Genomic DNA, 17,322 nt, shown 5'->3' on the forward strand with positions numbered 1-17,322 from the left:
ATGAATAAATAAATAAAACACAAATTTAAAATAAAAATGATTTTTATTCAATCAAACTTTTACAAGTACTATACTGTTAAAATAAAATAAAATAACTTTTACAAGTATATTTGAAACGTCAGATGCATCTACCACTGGTTCGGAATGCCTTTCCTACCGAGAAGAACCAGCAAGAAACTCAGTGGTTGCTCTTTTCAAAGATTTGATATACAATATTATGCCATGTATAAGAAAAGTATTTGCAGTCCTGCGCGTTGCTGGAACGAGCTGCAGGTCAAATCCACGCTCTTTTATCATTTAGATAATCTTCAATTGTGTAATTTGCTTTTAAATCTTCATTTAATTGAAATAATTAACAATGAGTTGTACCTACGGTGTACCCGTTTGGCTTGGGAGATCTTGGAAGGTGCCTAGGTTTGTCCACCTCACTAGCCTTGTTGTCTCCGTGCTGATACAGAGTCTTCCTCCAATTTTGGACACTGTAAAAAGCAAAATAAAATATTATACTACCAGTGAAATCTTTTTAAATCTTCATTCAATTGAAATAATTGGCAATGAGTCGTTCCTGTTTGGCTTGGGAGAATCTTAGAAGGTGCCTAGGTTCTTCCACTCAACTAGGTCTCCATACTGCTCAGCATTTTCAGGATATTCCTCTAATTGTACACTGTAAAAAGCAAAATAAAATATTATACTACCAGTGATTTTTTTTTAAATCTTCATTCAATCTAAATATATAAAAGCAAAAGGTGACTGACTGACTGGTCTATCAACGCACAGTTCAAACTACTAGACGGTTTGGGCTGAAATTTGGCATGCAGACAGCTATTATGACGTAGGCATTCGCTAAGGATTTTTGAAAATTCCACCTCTAAGGGTGTGAAATAGATGTTTGAAATTTGTGTAGTCCACGCGGACGAAGTCACGAGTATAAGCTAGTTAAAATAATTGGCGATGAGTTGCTCCCGTTTGGCTCGGGAGAATCTTAGGAGATGCCTAGGTTCTTCCACTCCAGGCTCATTGTCTCCGTACTGCTCAGCATTTCCTGCAATCACATCTTCCTCCAATGGTACACTGTAAAAACATAACAGCATTACATAAATTAAATACATTACCTTCAGTTAATAACAAAATAATGTTATGTAGAGATTATTAAAATGCTTACCCAAAATGCTTCATCAAATTATAAATGATGCAGCAAGCATATATAATTTCAGATGCTTTTTCTGGGGAATAGTGCAGAACTCTGTCTATCCCCAGGCATCTTAGGCTACCCTTGAGGTACCCGTTTGTCCTCTCCACTGCATTCCGTACCTGGCAGTGCCAATCCGTGTACCTCTGTTGAGGAGAGTTAGGTTCTGCATGCAGAATTGGGGTCATTAGCCAAGGTTCCAATGGATACCCTGAATCACCTGCAATAATAAAATATCAAAATGGCTTTATTATTCATGGTTTCAGTGTATATTTGTACTATGTTAATACATAGTGAAAATACAAAGTTTAATAACTTAAATAATATGTTATGGTATGTTTATACCATAACATATTTAAGTTATTAAAATAATGTAACAATAGCCTAGTGGTAGTTAAGTCTGTAGCTCTAATAATATGTTTATAGCCCCGAATAATATATTTTTTACTTATTAAAATAATTCAGCGTCATTATCTAGTTTTTTTACAGTGTCTGAATGTTTTCCTAAATTAATTAAGTGTAAATTGTATGTTGACCTACCCAAGAGGAAATAATTTCCGATTCTTCTGTCATGCAGCCTTTTCATCTCCTCTCGTATAGATGAATGATGCCATATAAAGGCATCATGCACCCTGCCAGGATAGCGCGCATTGACGCTGAGTATTCTACAGTTAGAATCACAGATCTATAACAATAACTTCAAAATGAATTGCGAAAAGAACTGTAAACAGTTCCCTTTAGAATATAGAAATACACATAATTCAAATTTCGCAAACCTTCAGTACTCAATTCTAAAATTTTTAGGGTTCTGTACTTCAAAGGAAAAACCCTTATAGGAGTGCTTATAGGATCACTTTATTTTCCATCTATCTGTGTCGTCAGTGTGAAAGTTGTGAAGTAATATTATTTATCACATGAAACAAAAGAAATAAAAAGACATACCAGTTGTACATTAATGGTGTGTGCATCCTTCCTTCTATTTTTATAATGGGCCCCTTGTGGGCCGGACGGGGGAAATATTTTTATGTGGGTACAATCCAGGAGCCCCACTATTCCTGGCACATTGAATTTCGCTTCAAACTCTGAAGCCACACTCCTCCGGCTTGGTTCAGAGCCAGGAAAATGAACCCACTCAGCCAAAAGTCTGAAATTTGTAGGTAGGTAGGTACATAGGTATATTTTATGTAGACAAACACTAGAAGTAGGTATATATTTTTTTGAAAACAATTTAAACGTAAATGATTTTACCTTCTATAAATAGAAGTCAGAAATTGTCCAAGAAAACTGCTTACAGTAGTTTGGGCCTGGCACATTGTGTGGTCTTGCCCAACTTGCCTCTGGTACCCTCCATTGGCAAGAAATTGGATGGAGCACAGTACCTACAATACCATTATTCTTTAGGATCAGTACATTAACTCGAAATCCTCTCTAAGACACAGTCATTAATTTAATAATTATATTAATTTAAACAGGAAGTAATGAAATTTGAATTTCAATAACCATTTCCAAGAAATCAATAAGCTCACAGGGCGTTTTTTTTTTGCAGAAGTTCTCAATAACAACAACTATTATTTACATTTTTGTTCACATCTGTGTAGGTACAAAATGTTTCTTGCTTTGTTGAAAGTGTCATTCATTACTCATCAACAAGCGTGGACTACACAAATTTCAACCCCCTATTCCATCCCCTTAGGGGTTGTATTTTCAAAAGTCCTTTCTTAGCGGATGCCTATGTCATAATAGCTATCTGCACGCCAAATTTCTGTCTGATCCGTCCAGTAGTGTCAGCTGTGCGTTGATAGATCAGTCAGCCAGTCAGTCACCTTTTCCTTTATATATTTAGAAGACTTATCTTGTGTTGTCTACATAGAACATTGATTTGCTTTTTTGTTTAAATAGGATAATTAAAAACCCCTTGTCACAAAGTCTTCGATAGGTAGTCAAAGGTTCATTACCTCGTTAAGTAACCTTTCCCTTGAACATCGAGTCAAAGAGGCTCCATTGTTTATTGATAAAACTAGCTTATGCTCGCGACTTCATCCGCGTGGACTACACAAATTTTAAACCCCTATTTCACCCCCTTAGGGGTTGATTTTTCAAAAATCCTTTCTTAGCAGATGCCTACGCCATAATAGCTATCTGCATGCAAAATTTCAGCCTGATCCGTCCAGTAGTTTGAGCTGTGCTTTGATAGATCAGTCAGTCAGTCAGTCACCTTTTCCTTTTATATATTTAGATTACTATTTTTTCAGTAAGTACTTCTTAGACACATAACTCCGAGCGGTAGGTAGGCATTTTCACTTACCTTGAGATGAACAGGCAGGCCGTCACTGGTTTGAGGCTCCAAATCCTCGGAAAGTCTCCCTACAATATAATGAGCCATCGGCTTGGAGATCCGCCAAAGCGATTGAAACTCTCTATCGCCTAAATCAAATGGATCACACACATCCCTAATTCGTCTGCGCTGGATTTTGCGCGCCTCTCGCTCTTCGTATAACGATATCAAGTAATTATAAAAATTAACCGCCATCGCAATTCCGTTAATCTATTGAAGACAAGTGATCTCGTCCACAAGAAACGACACCGACAATTATCGCTATTTTAAATGTCAAAAGTCGAGAAAATTAGGTTGGCATGTTAGCGCTCGTAGACAAAAATACCACAGATAAGTAAAAATTCACTTTATCTCTACTTGAGACGTCACGAGGCGAATGACGTTTGCAACCATGTTAGCTTCGGTAGACATGGAGAGATAAGACGACAAAATGCGTAGACAAAATTTTCTCGTAGGCCTCATGTTAGCCCTGCTGGACTCGCGCCGCCACGGGCTCAACGAGACAAGGTGAGAGTGAGGTAACTAGATAAGCCGAATGGGACCAACAGTATAGTGTGCTCGTCGTGCGGAGGAGACGGACACATTGCGTGGAATTGTCGCGTCAACCGAACCGGACACTTGAACTTTTTTTAATTATTTAGTGTCTTAATATCTGTTGTCGTGCACAGGCAAAGATCGACGAGGAGTACATGTCACTAATGGCGGAGCTGGGCGAGGCGCCGCCGCCGGGCTCGGGCAACATGGGCGGCGGCATGCGCCGGCCCGCGCACTCGCCCTTCGCGCCCGCGCCGCCGCCCCGGGCCATCATGGCTGCACCAGGTAACCGACTCAAAACGTTGAAAAGAATGGACCTAACTGGAACTAAATAAAGAAAATCAAATAAGCTGGAATATTTTACAGGATACTCCTGATTTTTCTTGTTTAATAGTTAGGTACTTGTAGTAGTACTTAATAGTAATATGTAGTTACTTAGTCATTTTTTTTTTAAATTTCAGTGTTTTTTTTATATTTGTAATTTATTTAGCTTAAGTTAACTGGTAATTCCGCACTTTCACACTTTTAAAAATGCATGCTGGTCTGCCAGTAATTGGGTGGTAAATTTTTTATCTGTGTATTTTCTATTGTATTTATGTGTATTATCTGTTGGAAGACCAATAAAATAAATACTTATAATGGTTAGTTAGTTTAAACGCTAAAGATATGATATTTATGTTATAAATATTACGTTGTCCGCACAGTGGGCGCGCCGCCGTCCATGCCCCCGCCGGCCCCGTTCCCGCACATGCCGCACCACGGCCCGCACCATGGCCCGCCGCACCCGCCGCCGCACGCGCCCTGGCTAGGTAACAACTAACCTCATTGTAATAATAATACTAAAGAATTTACTATATTATATGGACACGTAACTTATCAGTCCCTACGCTTTGCACTTACAAAACCATAAGAAATTATAAGCCAGCGCAAACAAATCAGTATGAATGAAAACTTAAACATTTAGGCGCCATCTACACGGACGAGAGAATCGCAACGAGTCCGTCCTACTATCGTCGGATAACGAAAATTCCGCCAGCGTGTCGTCGCCACTCGCAACCAAACGCGTGACGTGACCGCAACGCCTCGTTGCAATCGTCCCGAGACTGGTATCGCCGCGTGACACGACGTCATACTCACGCAGTGTCAATCGTTGTATCGCCGCGATAATATCGCCCTGTGGAGATTGGCACATAAGAGCTGTATCGAATGTGGGGCACGGCGAGACTATCGCCGCGTTACTCTCGCCCGACGAGATGACGCTTTAAAAAAAAAGGAAATTTTCATTTTTCTGGTTTGCTAATCTCGGAATTGTATAGGAGGTGGTTCGGGAGCTAACGTGAGCGCGGCGCAGCCCCCGCCGCCCGGCAGCGCGCCGCCCTTCCCGCCGCCGCCGCCGCCGCACGTAAGGATTCTTCATCTACAATACTTATGCAAAACTTCGTAACGCCTAACAGTCGATTCTTTTTCAGGCAATTTTATAAATTTTTCTCTCCGTAAGAACCATCCTCGTACTTCAAGGAATATTATGAAAAAAGAATTATTAGCGAAATCGGTTCAGCTGTTCCCGAGATTTGCGATCAGAAACACATTCAGCGATTCATTTTTATATATAGAAGATATCTACGTAGTAACATGTAGGCTTCCTCTTTAGGAACCCAATAGAATATCTATAACAAACAGGGTAATTGGTATTGTTTTAAACATGTTTATTATTTTTAAAAAAACCGGCTAAGTGCGAGTCGCACTCGCGCACCGAGGTTTCCGTCTGTATTACAGAAGAAGTTTCTAAATAATTTTTAAATACATGTTTTACAGGGAGATAATTCAATGGGTCCACCCAACAACGGGCCCGGTCCGCATATGCCGCCGCCGCCACCTGGTCAGTGTAATATTTTTTTATTATCAAAATCAAAATAAAAATCAATTTATTTGTTGAAATATGTATGTATACACATACATATTTCACCAAATAAATTGATTTTTATTATATTAAAATATATGTATTGCGTTATATATTGCGTTAAAATGATAAGTAAATCTTTACCAATATTATAAATGCAATAGTAAGTCTGTCTGTTACCTCTTCACGTCAAAAACGTCCGGATTGAATAAAAAAAAGTTTTTTGATCAGAAGCATATCACAGTAGTACCGTACCGTACTGTGATATAAGTTACCGTAAGACGATGTACCTGCGCAGAAATCTAAGTTTTGAATGTATGTGCGTGTATAAGTTCCGCATTTTAGTGACGTTAGCACTAGACTGAAGTTTCGAGCTGATGATATATTATACGTCAAAATGACGTAATTTCGATGTTAATGAGACATGGTTCCAGCGCAATAGCAATTTGCGGGACTTATACTGTACACCGTTTTGTTCGGCAGTTGGTCAATTAGGTCTGTTTGCAGGTATGATGGGCATGGGCGGGGGCGGGCCGGGCGGCTGGCGCGGCTTCCCGCCGCCCTGGGCCGCGCCGCCCGCCGCCTTCCTCGCGCCGCCGCCGCCGCCGCCGCCCGTCTCCTCCTCTTAGCCGACCGCGACGCGCAAGCGCTACTAGACGACGTCCACGAGTTACTTTATAACTACAGCCTAAAAGTTGCCGTATTCTCGGTCTATCTCTATGTGATATACGACTGTCAAAATAAATTTTAAACGAAATAAATGGCCCGAGATCCCAGAATCGCCAGGCTTTACTTATTTTCTGAGAAACAAAAATGGAATATGGAATCAAGTGCACAGTCAAAATACATTTAAATTAAATTCACTGACGAATAAATTGAAATTTTGGTAGATGTCCAATGCTGTGCGACTGAAAATAAGTATTAAATATATAAATAAATATTTCTAATAAAATGTTTATTTACTAAGACAGTATATTACAAACTAGATGATACCCGCAACTTCGTCCGCGTGGATTTAGGTTTTTAAAAATCCCGTGGGAACTCTTTAATTTTCCGGGATAAGTATATCTATGTCCTTGCCCGGGATGTAAGCTAACTCTGTACAAAATTTCATCTAAATCGGTTAAACTGTTGGGCCGTGAAAAGCTAGCAGACAGACAGACACACTTTCGCATTTATAATATTAGTATGGATATGGATTATTCCTAGTTAGGTATATAGGTTTCATTTCTCATTCATTTGGATCGACGACATATTTATGACCAAAATACATAAAATTGTTATAAATTGGTATGTAATGTCGTAAATCTATAAGATTATTTTTATTCTTGGTTCTATTTCTATTCATCAATATTGTTTTGTGATATTTGTGACTACGTCATGTGAACCATGTTATGTATTTTTGTTTATTTAAATAAGAAAATAAAATAGATGATAATTATGTGAAATTGTGTCTCATTTTAAATCATAATTTCCTTTTGAAACGGAAAATAGCGTTCCAATTTCTATTATGCTATCTTTTATGTCGTTACTACGCGACAGGTTGAGATGGCAATCGAGCATGGAACGATTCGCACAGCTACCGCGCTAACCTGGTGCGGGCGAGCGCGGATGACGTGCTGGTGTGCGGGGCGTCCCGTCCGCCTCATACCCCGATTGCCACCTAAACCTGTTGCGGACTATACTTCTCAACGCGCATTCACCACAGGGAACCGTCTCGGTTGAGGTTTATAGTTACGAATTTTGACAGACAATTTGATATTATAATGCGGCCAGAATAAACGATAGGTCCTGAGTATAGACTAAAGAGTAAGGATATATTAAGTAGAGCCATAAAGACTACAAACGGGGTAGGTATAGATATCCGTATTTGTAAAATAAAATAACGTCCTGATTTTATAATTCGTATATTTGCTTCACATTACATAGTAATTATAAATAAAAAAATCAATTGTCAGTCGCACGTACATTAGCAGCCCTAGCACCAAGTCACAAGCAATCAATGTTGACAATTATGGTGCTAATTAGGTTGTACAAAAACTGAATTGTCAGGACTAAAAGTATTGATATCCTTCTCATAATATTTGTTAAGGAGCGCCAGACCTTTCATTTTGTTTAGAGATTGCTGTGTACATCCGAATTAGCACTACATTTCCACAATAAGCTCAATTAAAGTCCTATCCCGAAGACTGTAAATTCAGCCAATCTCCATGTAATAATCACAAGTCCGGTGCTAGGGGGGCAAATACGAATCTGCACAAACAATAACGATTGTAAAAATGCGCAAATCATTTGTAAATAACTTAGTAGCTAACTGTATAGCATTAATAAACATAAACACAGGGCTACTATGAGTTTCACGAACGTTTACTCGCCATGTCTTTTGCCAAATAGTCCGGAGTCCCTTCATTTATCTGCTACCTATAGTCGACGCATTTTAAACTGAGTCGTCAAGTTACGTTTGTTTCGCTCGCAATTACAGGTTGTAGGTAAGTGCGACCGAAACAGACAGATAACTCGACGACTCTGTTCAAAATGCGTCGACTATAGTTTCACAAAAGTTAAGTCGAAGTTTGTGGTCGGCGCTAATTTTGCGTTCCTGTCTAAAAAGCCGTTAGCATTAGCAGTAAAGGTCAGTCACACTAATTTCAGAGCTGCCATACTGATATTTTTGAAATTTGCCGCGCTTTTCCAGTCTCATTTTTCGATAGCCAGTCTACGTTCTAGGAACTAGTGGTATAAGTAGTCTATGGTTTTCCAGATTCCCATTGAAATATTTTTCCTGGTTTCAAGAATTTACATACAAACCTTTAAAGCCGGTTAACTTTAAAACAGTTATTTATAGTACAAGGCTCTTTTGGCATTTGAATGACATTGACAGGGGGGCGCTGTTGTCTAACAAAGAAGAACCAAGACTTAGAATATTCAAACAAGAACAAAGGGGACACTTGACGGCAACGTTAGTTTTGATTTTCGCCACGCGCCAAAATAACCTTTTCGCACTGTATACAGAAATCTGGCAAACCACAGATATATCACATAGGATACCTAGTTAGTTTCTACAACACGTCTACAAAATTACACAGAGTTTGATTGGTTAATATTCAAACGAGAACCAAACTACTTATGGAGCGAGTGACGTAGAGACCGCCGATGTAGCGAGCGGCGAAAGTTCGTGAGCATGCCCTTTCGTTAGAATGAAAATATTTGTATGACAAATAGTTTTTCACGTGACCGCTAGGAGCGTTACGCAGTCCACCAAATTATCTTAAATAACTTTACGCAGATGTTAGTGAGTAAACGTTCGCAAAACTTGTAGCTCTATAGGAGCATTGTGTAATCTTTTACATCTATTCCGCGAATAAAATAATCACAATAAATAAATAAGGAACCTAAATTATTTACAATCTGGCGTCAAGTCACATGTTTTCTTAATAATATAATTATTATTATTATTATTAAAGTAGGCAGTTGTGTGTGTGATACTTTATGATAATCGTTAATGTGAAGCGAATGTGACAAGCATATTTTTGCAAGAATGATATTATAAATATTTTGTGTTAAAGTTTATTATTTATAATGTCTTCCTCTAGGTTTATTCTCGATTTGATAGATTTTATAGGTAGTACCTATACGTAAATTCGGAACATTTGTCATATTTTGTTCTATTGTTCCTTTTGTTATCTTTACAAATTATAATTACTTATTAGATTTTCTACTCCAATCAAAGTCTGTTTTGGAAGTTAAAGGTTTTTCTCCGAAGTTATTTAAGTAATAGAACCTATGCAGGTTCTATTACTTAAATACATAGTTTTAACTCTATATTCATTGAAATAAATAACTAAGTAATATTATAGTGAGATTAGGTAGGTACATATTACAATTTGCGATTCAATGCACTTTTTAAAGTTTTTATAATCTCGGAGAACATTTTATTTACATATTTATTAAACTTATTCTTAAAAATAAATAATTATTTATTTACTATATTCGTTATAGTTATGAAAGTGTGTGTGTGTTAAATATACTGAGTGAGAAGACGCCAGATCGATTATACAAATAAAAGCATTCAATTGTAAAGATCAATCATTCCTACTTAAGTATAACTATCATTATACTTTTTGTATCAAATCTAAATTATACTTTAGAGGATATAAATCATTTATATAATATTACAATGTCGTGTCGACATTCAACGATGCCGTGGGTGGTCTCAAGTTATATGGCAGTTTAAGGAAAATACAGTTTTAACTATATTGCCCTAATCAGTACGGTTGTCACGTATTACCTACGGTTCTTGCATTTCACGAAGGCGAGTGGCTCATGTTTGCGTGTAAGTCGTATCGGTATACGTAAGGTACAGTAAATGTGTGCGTTTGCGAGCGCTTGCTCGCGACTGATTGGTCCGACATGCACGCACACTTACGCAATGACCGTGTACACGACGTAACCACAAGTACAACCCGTTTACTAAAAGAATGGGCCTGATGGCGTCGATAAAAAAAATAAATTAAAAACTCAACAAATGGCAGACAAAAGTTCATAGTACTTACGTGTATCAGTGACAAAGATGCGAACATACACGTACTATGAATTTTTGTCTGCCACTTCTTGAGGTTTTAATTTTTTTATTGTTTAATAGGCGCCAGTAGGGCGATTGTCTAAAACCTGCATCAATCATTATTACAATCTCAATTGTTCTGATTGGCTGAATTTGTGCGATTCTTGTTGCAACAATGCATTGTGCCCAATAGTGAGCGAGCACTAACCAATCAGAGATGATTGCGATCGTGACATTGTAGCTGTCAAACAACCGCGGCAGAGCCACTGGTCCATTCTTTTATTAAACGGGTTGTAAAGTTCACTCGCCTTCGTGAATTGCAAGCACTGTACTAACATCACTCTTATAATATTATCAACAATATAACATTATGAGTGAGAGCTTATTCCCGCGACTTCGTCCGCGTGTACTCCACAAATTTCGAGCCCCTATCTTAACCACTCAGAGTTTGAATTTTTAAAAATCTTTTCATCTAGTATTTACATATTTTTTTTCTCTTTATTTTTTTGGGGGTTTAGTCAGTATTTACATAATATAAAGTTTAGAAATTCATTGATTCATTGAACTTAAGAGACATTGACAGTACCTATATGTATTGCTATTGAACATAATTCATTGGACCTAGTATGAGACGCGCCACAGCACCGCCGATCTATTTAATCTCATACTAAATGCTTGGTGACCCACAAGCGCGCTCGTGATGCCTGCATACTGCATAGTTTACTATTGGACGTTATTAGACATCATATAAACCTGACCAGATAGAAGAAAAAGAAAATCATCACGTCATCTATCAATAATATGATTGGTCTGCTTAATACAATTCCGCTTTGCTACGCTTTAATAGACAGGTACCCTAAACGGAGACTAAAAGTTACAATTAATAGCATCGCAAGCCGCTGTGATTACACTCGAATCTCGACCAGTCTCCAAATAGCTCATATCACAATTTCATTCAAAAAATATTAATTATTATTAATACATTAATTAGTATATTATATTAATAAATGTCGAAAAATCGGTAAGTCGCTATGAAATTTTGCAAAAAGTTTCGACCACACATACTGCCCTATTTCTGCATCAAACTATCTTCAATAACTGCAGATGTTAAGGTAGAGTTTCTTGGTGAGTATGACTCAACGCATACACGCTACGTGCTAAGATACCTGTCCATAGAAGCGGACTGGAGCGGGGGTGTTCAGCAGAGCAAATACACAGAAAAAAATTATGACGTCACCTTTCAATAATCTGATTATTCTACTGAGCACATCTCCACTCCGCTCCACTCCACTTCACTGGACAGGCACCTTTAGTATAAAGTTACGCAGTGCATTATCAACCCGACAGGATATATTTCAATACTAATCTTACTTCTGTATTTGTGCGTTCAAACGCATCAAGAATCCATTACCTTCGGGCGTTTCCAGATTGGGCATCTTTTGCGCACGCAAGGTAAGCTTGTTTATGCACTCATCTAAATAACTGATTGGGAAATTAGCCCTTAATAAAAAAGGGCGTTCAGCATTAATTAGATCAACAGATTATTTTAGCATAAACGGTTAATTTTAAGTACACCTCAAGTATAAAGCCGATTAATTTAAATTTGCCAATAAAGTCTGTCAATGGATATTCCTAGCCAACTATAACGCGTGCCAATAAAAAAACTAATCGAAATGAAGCGGCGCTATAATCACTCTGTCTCATTCACACATTATACACAGGTATAGTGTGTGAGTTAGAGCGAAATATTGACGCTGCTATTTTCGATTCGTTTCTTTATTGCCACTTTATACCTACTAGTGAAACTATGTAGGTTAATCTTGGTATGCAGGGGTCCATTATAATTTATATATTTTTTTTTTATTATGAACCTCAGCATATTTTAGAATATCTTTAGTAAGGCAGGGATCAGAGAGTAAATCAATCTTAACGCTATATTGATAAATATAGACCGGTATCTGGATATTAAAGACCAGGGTTGGAAAAAACCCAGTTTTCTTTCAAACAAACCATTTTTTAGTTCAAAAACAAAGCATTTTTGTTTAAAACAGGATTAAAACGTGTTTTATTTAAAACACCTCTATTAAACAAGTTTAATTTGTTTAAAACTATACCAACCCTGGCCTAGAGCGACACAGCACCACCCTGTACGATTGCACAATTCTAAATACAGTGAACTATAAGAAGCACGTCATATTAGGTAAATAGTAACCGACGCCTTCATACAGTTTCTTGTATTATAACTTTAAGGGTGCCAGTCCACTGAAGCGGAGAAGAGCGGAGACGTGTGTCGACCAATCAGATTAAGAGATGACGTATCAATATAATCTGATTGATCTGCTGAACACGTCTCCGCTCCGCTACGCTTCAGTGGTCAGACACCCTAACTGAACCATGCCTAAGGTATGGTTTCGTCACGGCCGGTGTGTAGTGGGATATGTCCATGAACCGCTGGATAGAGCAATCCTTAATACCTTCTTGAAGCAAACCTACATATTGCTATCCCAGTTCGACTACCAAGTGAGAGCGAGAGATTAGACACCACTGGTGTCCAACTACTTGCTCTGATTTGTTAGTCGAAGTGTGATAGCGATAAGTAGGTATTTACTTCAACTATACTCTATCCACGGTAAGAAGTTATTATTGCACTCTCTCTGTTACCTAATCCCATAGTGGCCACAGTGATCGGACAAAAAATTATCATTGGTCATGTTCTAATAAGAGCTTAAATGCATTTAGCTATCTCGCTCTAAAAGTAAGAGTCACAATAGGGTTACTTTTACAGGTATTTCTGCTGAGGGTTGGTGCCACAACATGGTTTTTTGTATGGCATTACGTAACAGGGAACGCTATTTTAACTTCTTTCGCTGAATAGAGTATGGGTACTAGGAGCAATCGATCGACCTTTACTATACATTCATGGGTATGTCACAGTGTCAGGTGTCATAATGTCGAGTGTCATGTGTCATGTACTCAAGTGGTGCGGTCCACTCATCGCGCCTCCTTGGCGGTGAGTTTCTCGATGAGCTCCTGCAGCGGCGCGAGCTCCCGTCGCTCAATCAAGTTAAATTCCTGGAATAAGTTAACAATATATTTCTAGTTTCTTCTCCAAACTCTCAGAGATCGTAAGAGTATTGTAGTAAAACTTCTTCAGCTGCGAGTTAAGAGTAACACCAAGTATTTTTTTAACACAGAATTTTACACAATTATTAGGTACAAATTTTCTTACAATCCAAAATCCCGGTCCTATCTCGCGATCCCGGGATTATTCCCGGGATCCAGGGAAATGCTGACGGTATATGTGTGGCGTTTTCCTTGTAGCAATTTCAACCTTATATCAATGTAAATAGAGCTGAGTTTGAGTTGTTTTGTTACCTGCACGAAGAATATGAAGTGCTTGAAGGAGGTGTTGAGGTGTGCTTCCTCGCCGAGCTGCACCACCTCGGGGAAGTGTTGATGGTAGATGTGTGCGTAGACGCGGAATAACCGCTTGAGGATCGTCTTCGCCATCGATAGGAAGTTCTTTGGGAACGGGACCCCTGAACAGACAACGTACGCGTGATGTACAATAAGATGTGTAAAGTTCGTAACTTTAAGGTGACGCATCACGCAGTACACTCGGCTGAAATTGGCGGCGCTCGTGGGTAACCTGTTTGCTTTTCACCTGACATTGTATGAGGAAGGTGAGAGGCACAATGCAATATTTAATTATACCCTTTTCGGCGACTCGGTCAACGAACGTTACGTAAGTAGGTCACTCGAAGTCCACTCGAAATGGGGCATTGACCTGATTTTTGCACGCTATAGATTGCAATGTTTGATTGAATTGGGTATTTTCCTACTTTTGAATTTGATAAATATACACGCTACTATGGCATTAGTAAGGTGTGACGTCAAAATGCTATATCGCTATCTCTGTCTAATCAGAAATATTTAAATGCTTATAACTTATTTATTTATTTATTTTATTTTACACTTTATTGCACACAACACAAAGTAAACATTGAAAAAACACAATACAGGATCTTAATCTAACTTACTTAACTTTTTGTTATTTGATCGGTTTAATTAGTTTTTTCAGTTTATGTCATTATTTTTATCCTAGTTTATAATAAAGTAATAAAAAAAATGGAGTCAAACCCAATTAAAATTACTAAATCACTTAAACTACAAAATGAAGCAGATGGGTATTGGATTGTATAAGTTTGCTTTGATTGATGTGCTAAGTTTTTGCTAGCGCTCTGGTTACACCCGGTATATTTATAATGGAAATCACTCACAATAGTTTGAACGCTAAAATCCAGGATTGTTATCTTACCTATCTTGGAAGGGAATAACGTCTCATCATCGAGCTGGTCCTGCGCCCACGTCATCAGGTAGTCTATATACTTGGGCGCGGAGCACTTGATGGGCTTCTTGACGGTGTGTCCGTCCGCCCAGTGGTACTCATACTTGGGCCCCGCAGACATCACCGCGCACGACTCCTCCGTGCAGAACTCTGTGATGGTCCCGTACAGCATGTTGATCTGGTTGAAGAAGTCTACCGCTGGAAACGACAATTTATTTTATTCTCAATTTATTTAGTCTTAAAATCTAACTTAGATTTAGATTTTAGATTTAAACAGTGTCTAAAATGTGCTAAATTGAAAATTCAGCTAAATGTGTGGATACATAATGAAACCACAACCCTGTTATTGTTTTTACTTTTTAGTAATTGTAGGTTTTCATGTAATATGGATGACCAATAATAATGTTTTTCCTAGTATCAGTTCTTCCTGTTATATTAGCCTTATCAGAATTACTATATTTAGTCATACAATTGGTCATTCACATGACACTTTTTATTATTATTTTTGAACTGAAAGTTTTTTTGATTAATTTTTTTTTTAATTTTTATTTTGCAAAATTATGGGAAAATAACAGATAGTATAGTATTACAATAGTTAGAAACAAACTCAACCCACTGCAGCCGACAGTGTGCAAAATTATAATGCAACTACATCCATGAAGAACTCTCAGGCATGCCAGTTTCCTCAAGGTATTTTCCATCACCATTAATGCAAGTAAGATCGCTTGAAACACATATAACTCTGAACAGTTAAAGGTTTGTGCCTGGGATTGAATTCCAGACCTCCTAAATAGGAATCCCATGCCTAGATACTAGGCTATCATGACTTTTTATTTTTGCTTAATCTCTTAATACTCACTGTTAACCGCAACCCATTCATTAAGGTCTTCACCCTCAGGCAACATGACTGCCAGCCGCAGGTTCCCAGAGCCTAGTGTGGCAGCAGCGTGGCGCATCAAGTCATACTGGTGGGTCCCTTCCGGAATGTTCTTCTTTGGCTTGAAAGTTTTGTTAGACCTACTTCCACTGAAAATGACACAAAGTGAAAAAACTTTAAAATTTTGTTAGTAATTAAAATTTTAAGGAATGGAATTTTCATTTATTATTTACTTATTTGGAATGTGTCTTACTTAAATTTATGTACTGAATTTTATGTACTGAAACTATCACTAAAATTTCAATAAGATGAGATCTTCTAAATATATAAAAGGAAAAGGTGAATGACTGACTGACTGACTGATCTATCAACACACAGCTCAAGCTACTGGAGGGATCAGGCTAGAATTTGGCATGCAGATAGCTATTATGACGTAGGCATCCGCTAAGAAAGGATTTTCGAAAATTCAACCCTTAAGGGGGTGAAATAGGGGTTCGAAATTTGTGTATTCCACTCGGACGAAGTCGCAAGCATAAGCTAGTAAGTAATAAAATTAGTGCAAACAGCAGAATTATTTGTATGTCTGGATATTAAGAATATGTCATTTTACTATTATTATAATAACTCAGCTGGAATCAGTTTGTTTATATCTCAATTTTGCTTGGCTGGAACGTTTTTCAGAAAATACGTCCAATTAGAATTTGGATCTGAAGGCTACACTGATATTGAAATTGAATGGTAGATTGCTGCTAGCTGGTTGATAAAATGGGCGTAAATTTGAACTGCATTTCTGATATATTGAAGTTTATTTTTCAATTATTATTTCTACAAAATATAGCTACCTTTGTTTATGCACCCTACCATAGTTTATGCACCCCACCCAATGAGTTGTGTACAAACAAAACAATAATATAATGAGAGATATCCAACAATTGACCTACAAGATCACAATTATAACTTCCAAATTTAATATCAAGAAGTACCAAACAAAACCGATATCCAAAGCCCTTGGGATAGTTAAACAAGACGTCAAAGGTATTGTACCTATTGAGTTGAGACTTTTGGTTATAAATAGATACAAAATCCTGCTGGATTTACAATATCAATACTTACAAGAGAAAGCTCATTTTGTTTCTTATTATAAGCCTTTAAAAATATTACAGCTATTCTCCACTGATTATGCACCGAACCATTAAAAAATAGGTTATTTATTTAACAAAAATAATCAGTGACACAGACCACATATACAGTCCAAAATCGTACATTAAACATTGTCATTTACTCTATCTGTGGTGATCTGTCACTTGGGTGGTTGGCACTGGCACTAAAATAAGAAAAAGCAAGCCACGCAAGAGCTGCACGGTCACTTGTGGTAAACAACAAATATCCATACAGCAAGCAACAGCAAACACAACTGCCTGCTAAAGCGTTGGCAAGCATCAGAATCCCGCCTGCTCGTTTGCTCGCTATATCTATTAAAAAAAAAAAAAAAAAAAAGAATCTTAGAATAACAAATATCATCAATTTTAAGTGAGGCAGCACATGGGCAGCGCCACTGGCGTCTGACACTGAGTCACT

At 37.8% G+C, this 17,322-nt stretch overlaps 3 protein-coding genes across 5 annotated transcripts in view; 1 reads left to right on the forward strand and 2 right to left on the reverse strand.

The window, feature by feature from the left end:
* SF1 (splicing factor 1) overlaps positions 1–7,406 on the forward strand; it is a 28,721-nt gene extending 21,315 nt beyond the window's left edge. For both annotated transcript variants that reach the window (XM_069501339.1, XM_034972904.2), the window contains exons 12-16: positions 4,193–4,343; positions 4,763–4,867; positions 5,375–5,460; positions 5,874–5,937; positions 6,466–7,406. In XM_069501339.1, the coding sequence (XP_069357440.1) occupies positions 4,193–4,343; positions 4,763–4,867; positions 5,375–5,460; positions 5,874–5,937; positions 6,466–6,587 (528 nt within the window). In that variant the 3' untranslated portion in view covers positions 6,588–7,406. The remainder of the gene's footprint in view (positions 1–4,192; positions 4,344–4,762; positions 4,868–5,374; positions 5,461–5,873; positions 5,938–6,465) is intronic.
* On the reverse strand, positions 25–3,917 carry LOC138402883 (putative nuclease HARBI1). Of its 2 annotated transcripts, XR_011237215.1 has the most exons (7): positions 3,495–3,917; positions 2,438–2,568; positions 2,132–2,333; positions 1,730–1,874; positions 1,163–1,409; positions 370–1,071; positions 25–267 (listed from the first exon to the last, which is right to left on the reverse strand). XR_011237215.1 is itself a non-coding variant. In XM_069501416.1 (6 exons), the coding sequence occupies exons 1-6, from the start codon at positions 3,717–3,719 to the stop codon at positions 933–935; spliced, it is 1,089 nt and encodes a 362-aa protein (XP_069357517.1). In that variant the 5' UTR covers positions 3,720–3,917; the 3' UTR covers positions 25–932. The 2 variants fall into 2 exon arrangements, 1 of the variants encoding a protein (XP_069357517.1); XM_069501416.1 differs by having other exon boundaries at positions 25–1,071.
* Positions 7,407–7,849: 443 nt separating the features above from the next.
* On the reverse strand, positions 7,850–16,995 carry mats (MOB kinase activator-like 1). The gene is made up of 5 exons (XM_034972461.2): positions 16,858–16,995; positions 15,727–15,893; positions 14,838–15,065; positions 13,895–14,058; positions 7,850–13,591 (listed from the first exon to the last, which is right to left on the reverse strand). The coding sequence occupies exons 1-5, from the start codon at positions 16,869–16,871 to the stop codon at positions 13,511–13,513; spliced, it is 654 nt and encodes a 217-aa protein (XP_034828352.1). The 5' UTR covers positions 16,872–16,995; the 3' UTR covers positions 7,850–13,510.
* Positions 16,996–17,322: the final 327 nt, after the last annotated feature.

The sequence above is a fragment of the Maniola hyperantus genome, chromosome 10 (genome assembly GCF_902806685.2).
Source record: "Maniola hyperantus chromosome 10, iAphHyp1.2, whole genome shotgun sequence".
Classification (NCBI taxonomy): Eukaryota; Metazoa; Arthropoda; class Insecta; order Lepidoptera; family Nymphalidae; genus Maniola; species Maniola hyperantus.

Coding starts and splice junctions, on each gene's coding strand:
- mats (XM_034972461.2), bottom strand. Junction 15,066..15,726: donor TGAATGGGTTGCGGTTAACA/GTGAGTATTAAG, acceptor TGTCGTTTCCAG/CGGTAGACTTCTTCAACCAG. Junction 13,592..13,894: donor ACTTCATATTCTTCGTGCAG/GTAACAAAACAA, acceptor AACTTATTCCAG/GAATTTAACTTGATTGAGCG.
- LOC138402883 (XM_069501416.1), bottom strand. CDS start 3,719: ATGGCGGTTAATTTTTATAATTACTTGATATCGTTATACGAAGAGCGA. Junction 1,875..2,131: donor ACACCATTAATGTACAACTG/GTATGTCTTTTT, acceptor TTATTGTTATAG/ATCTGTGATTCTAACTGTAG. Junction 1,072..1,162: donor AATTTGATGAAGCATTTTGG/GTAAGCATTTTA, acceptor ATGTTTTTACAG/TGTACCATTGGAGGAAGATG.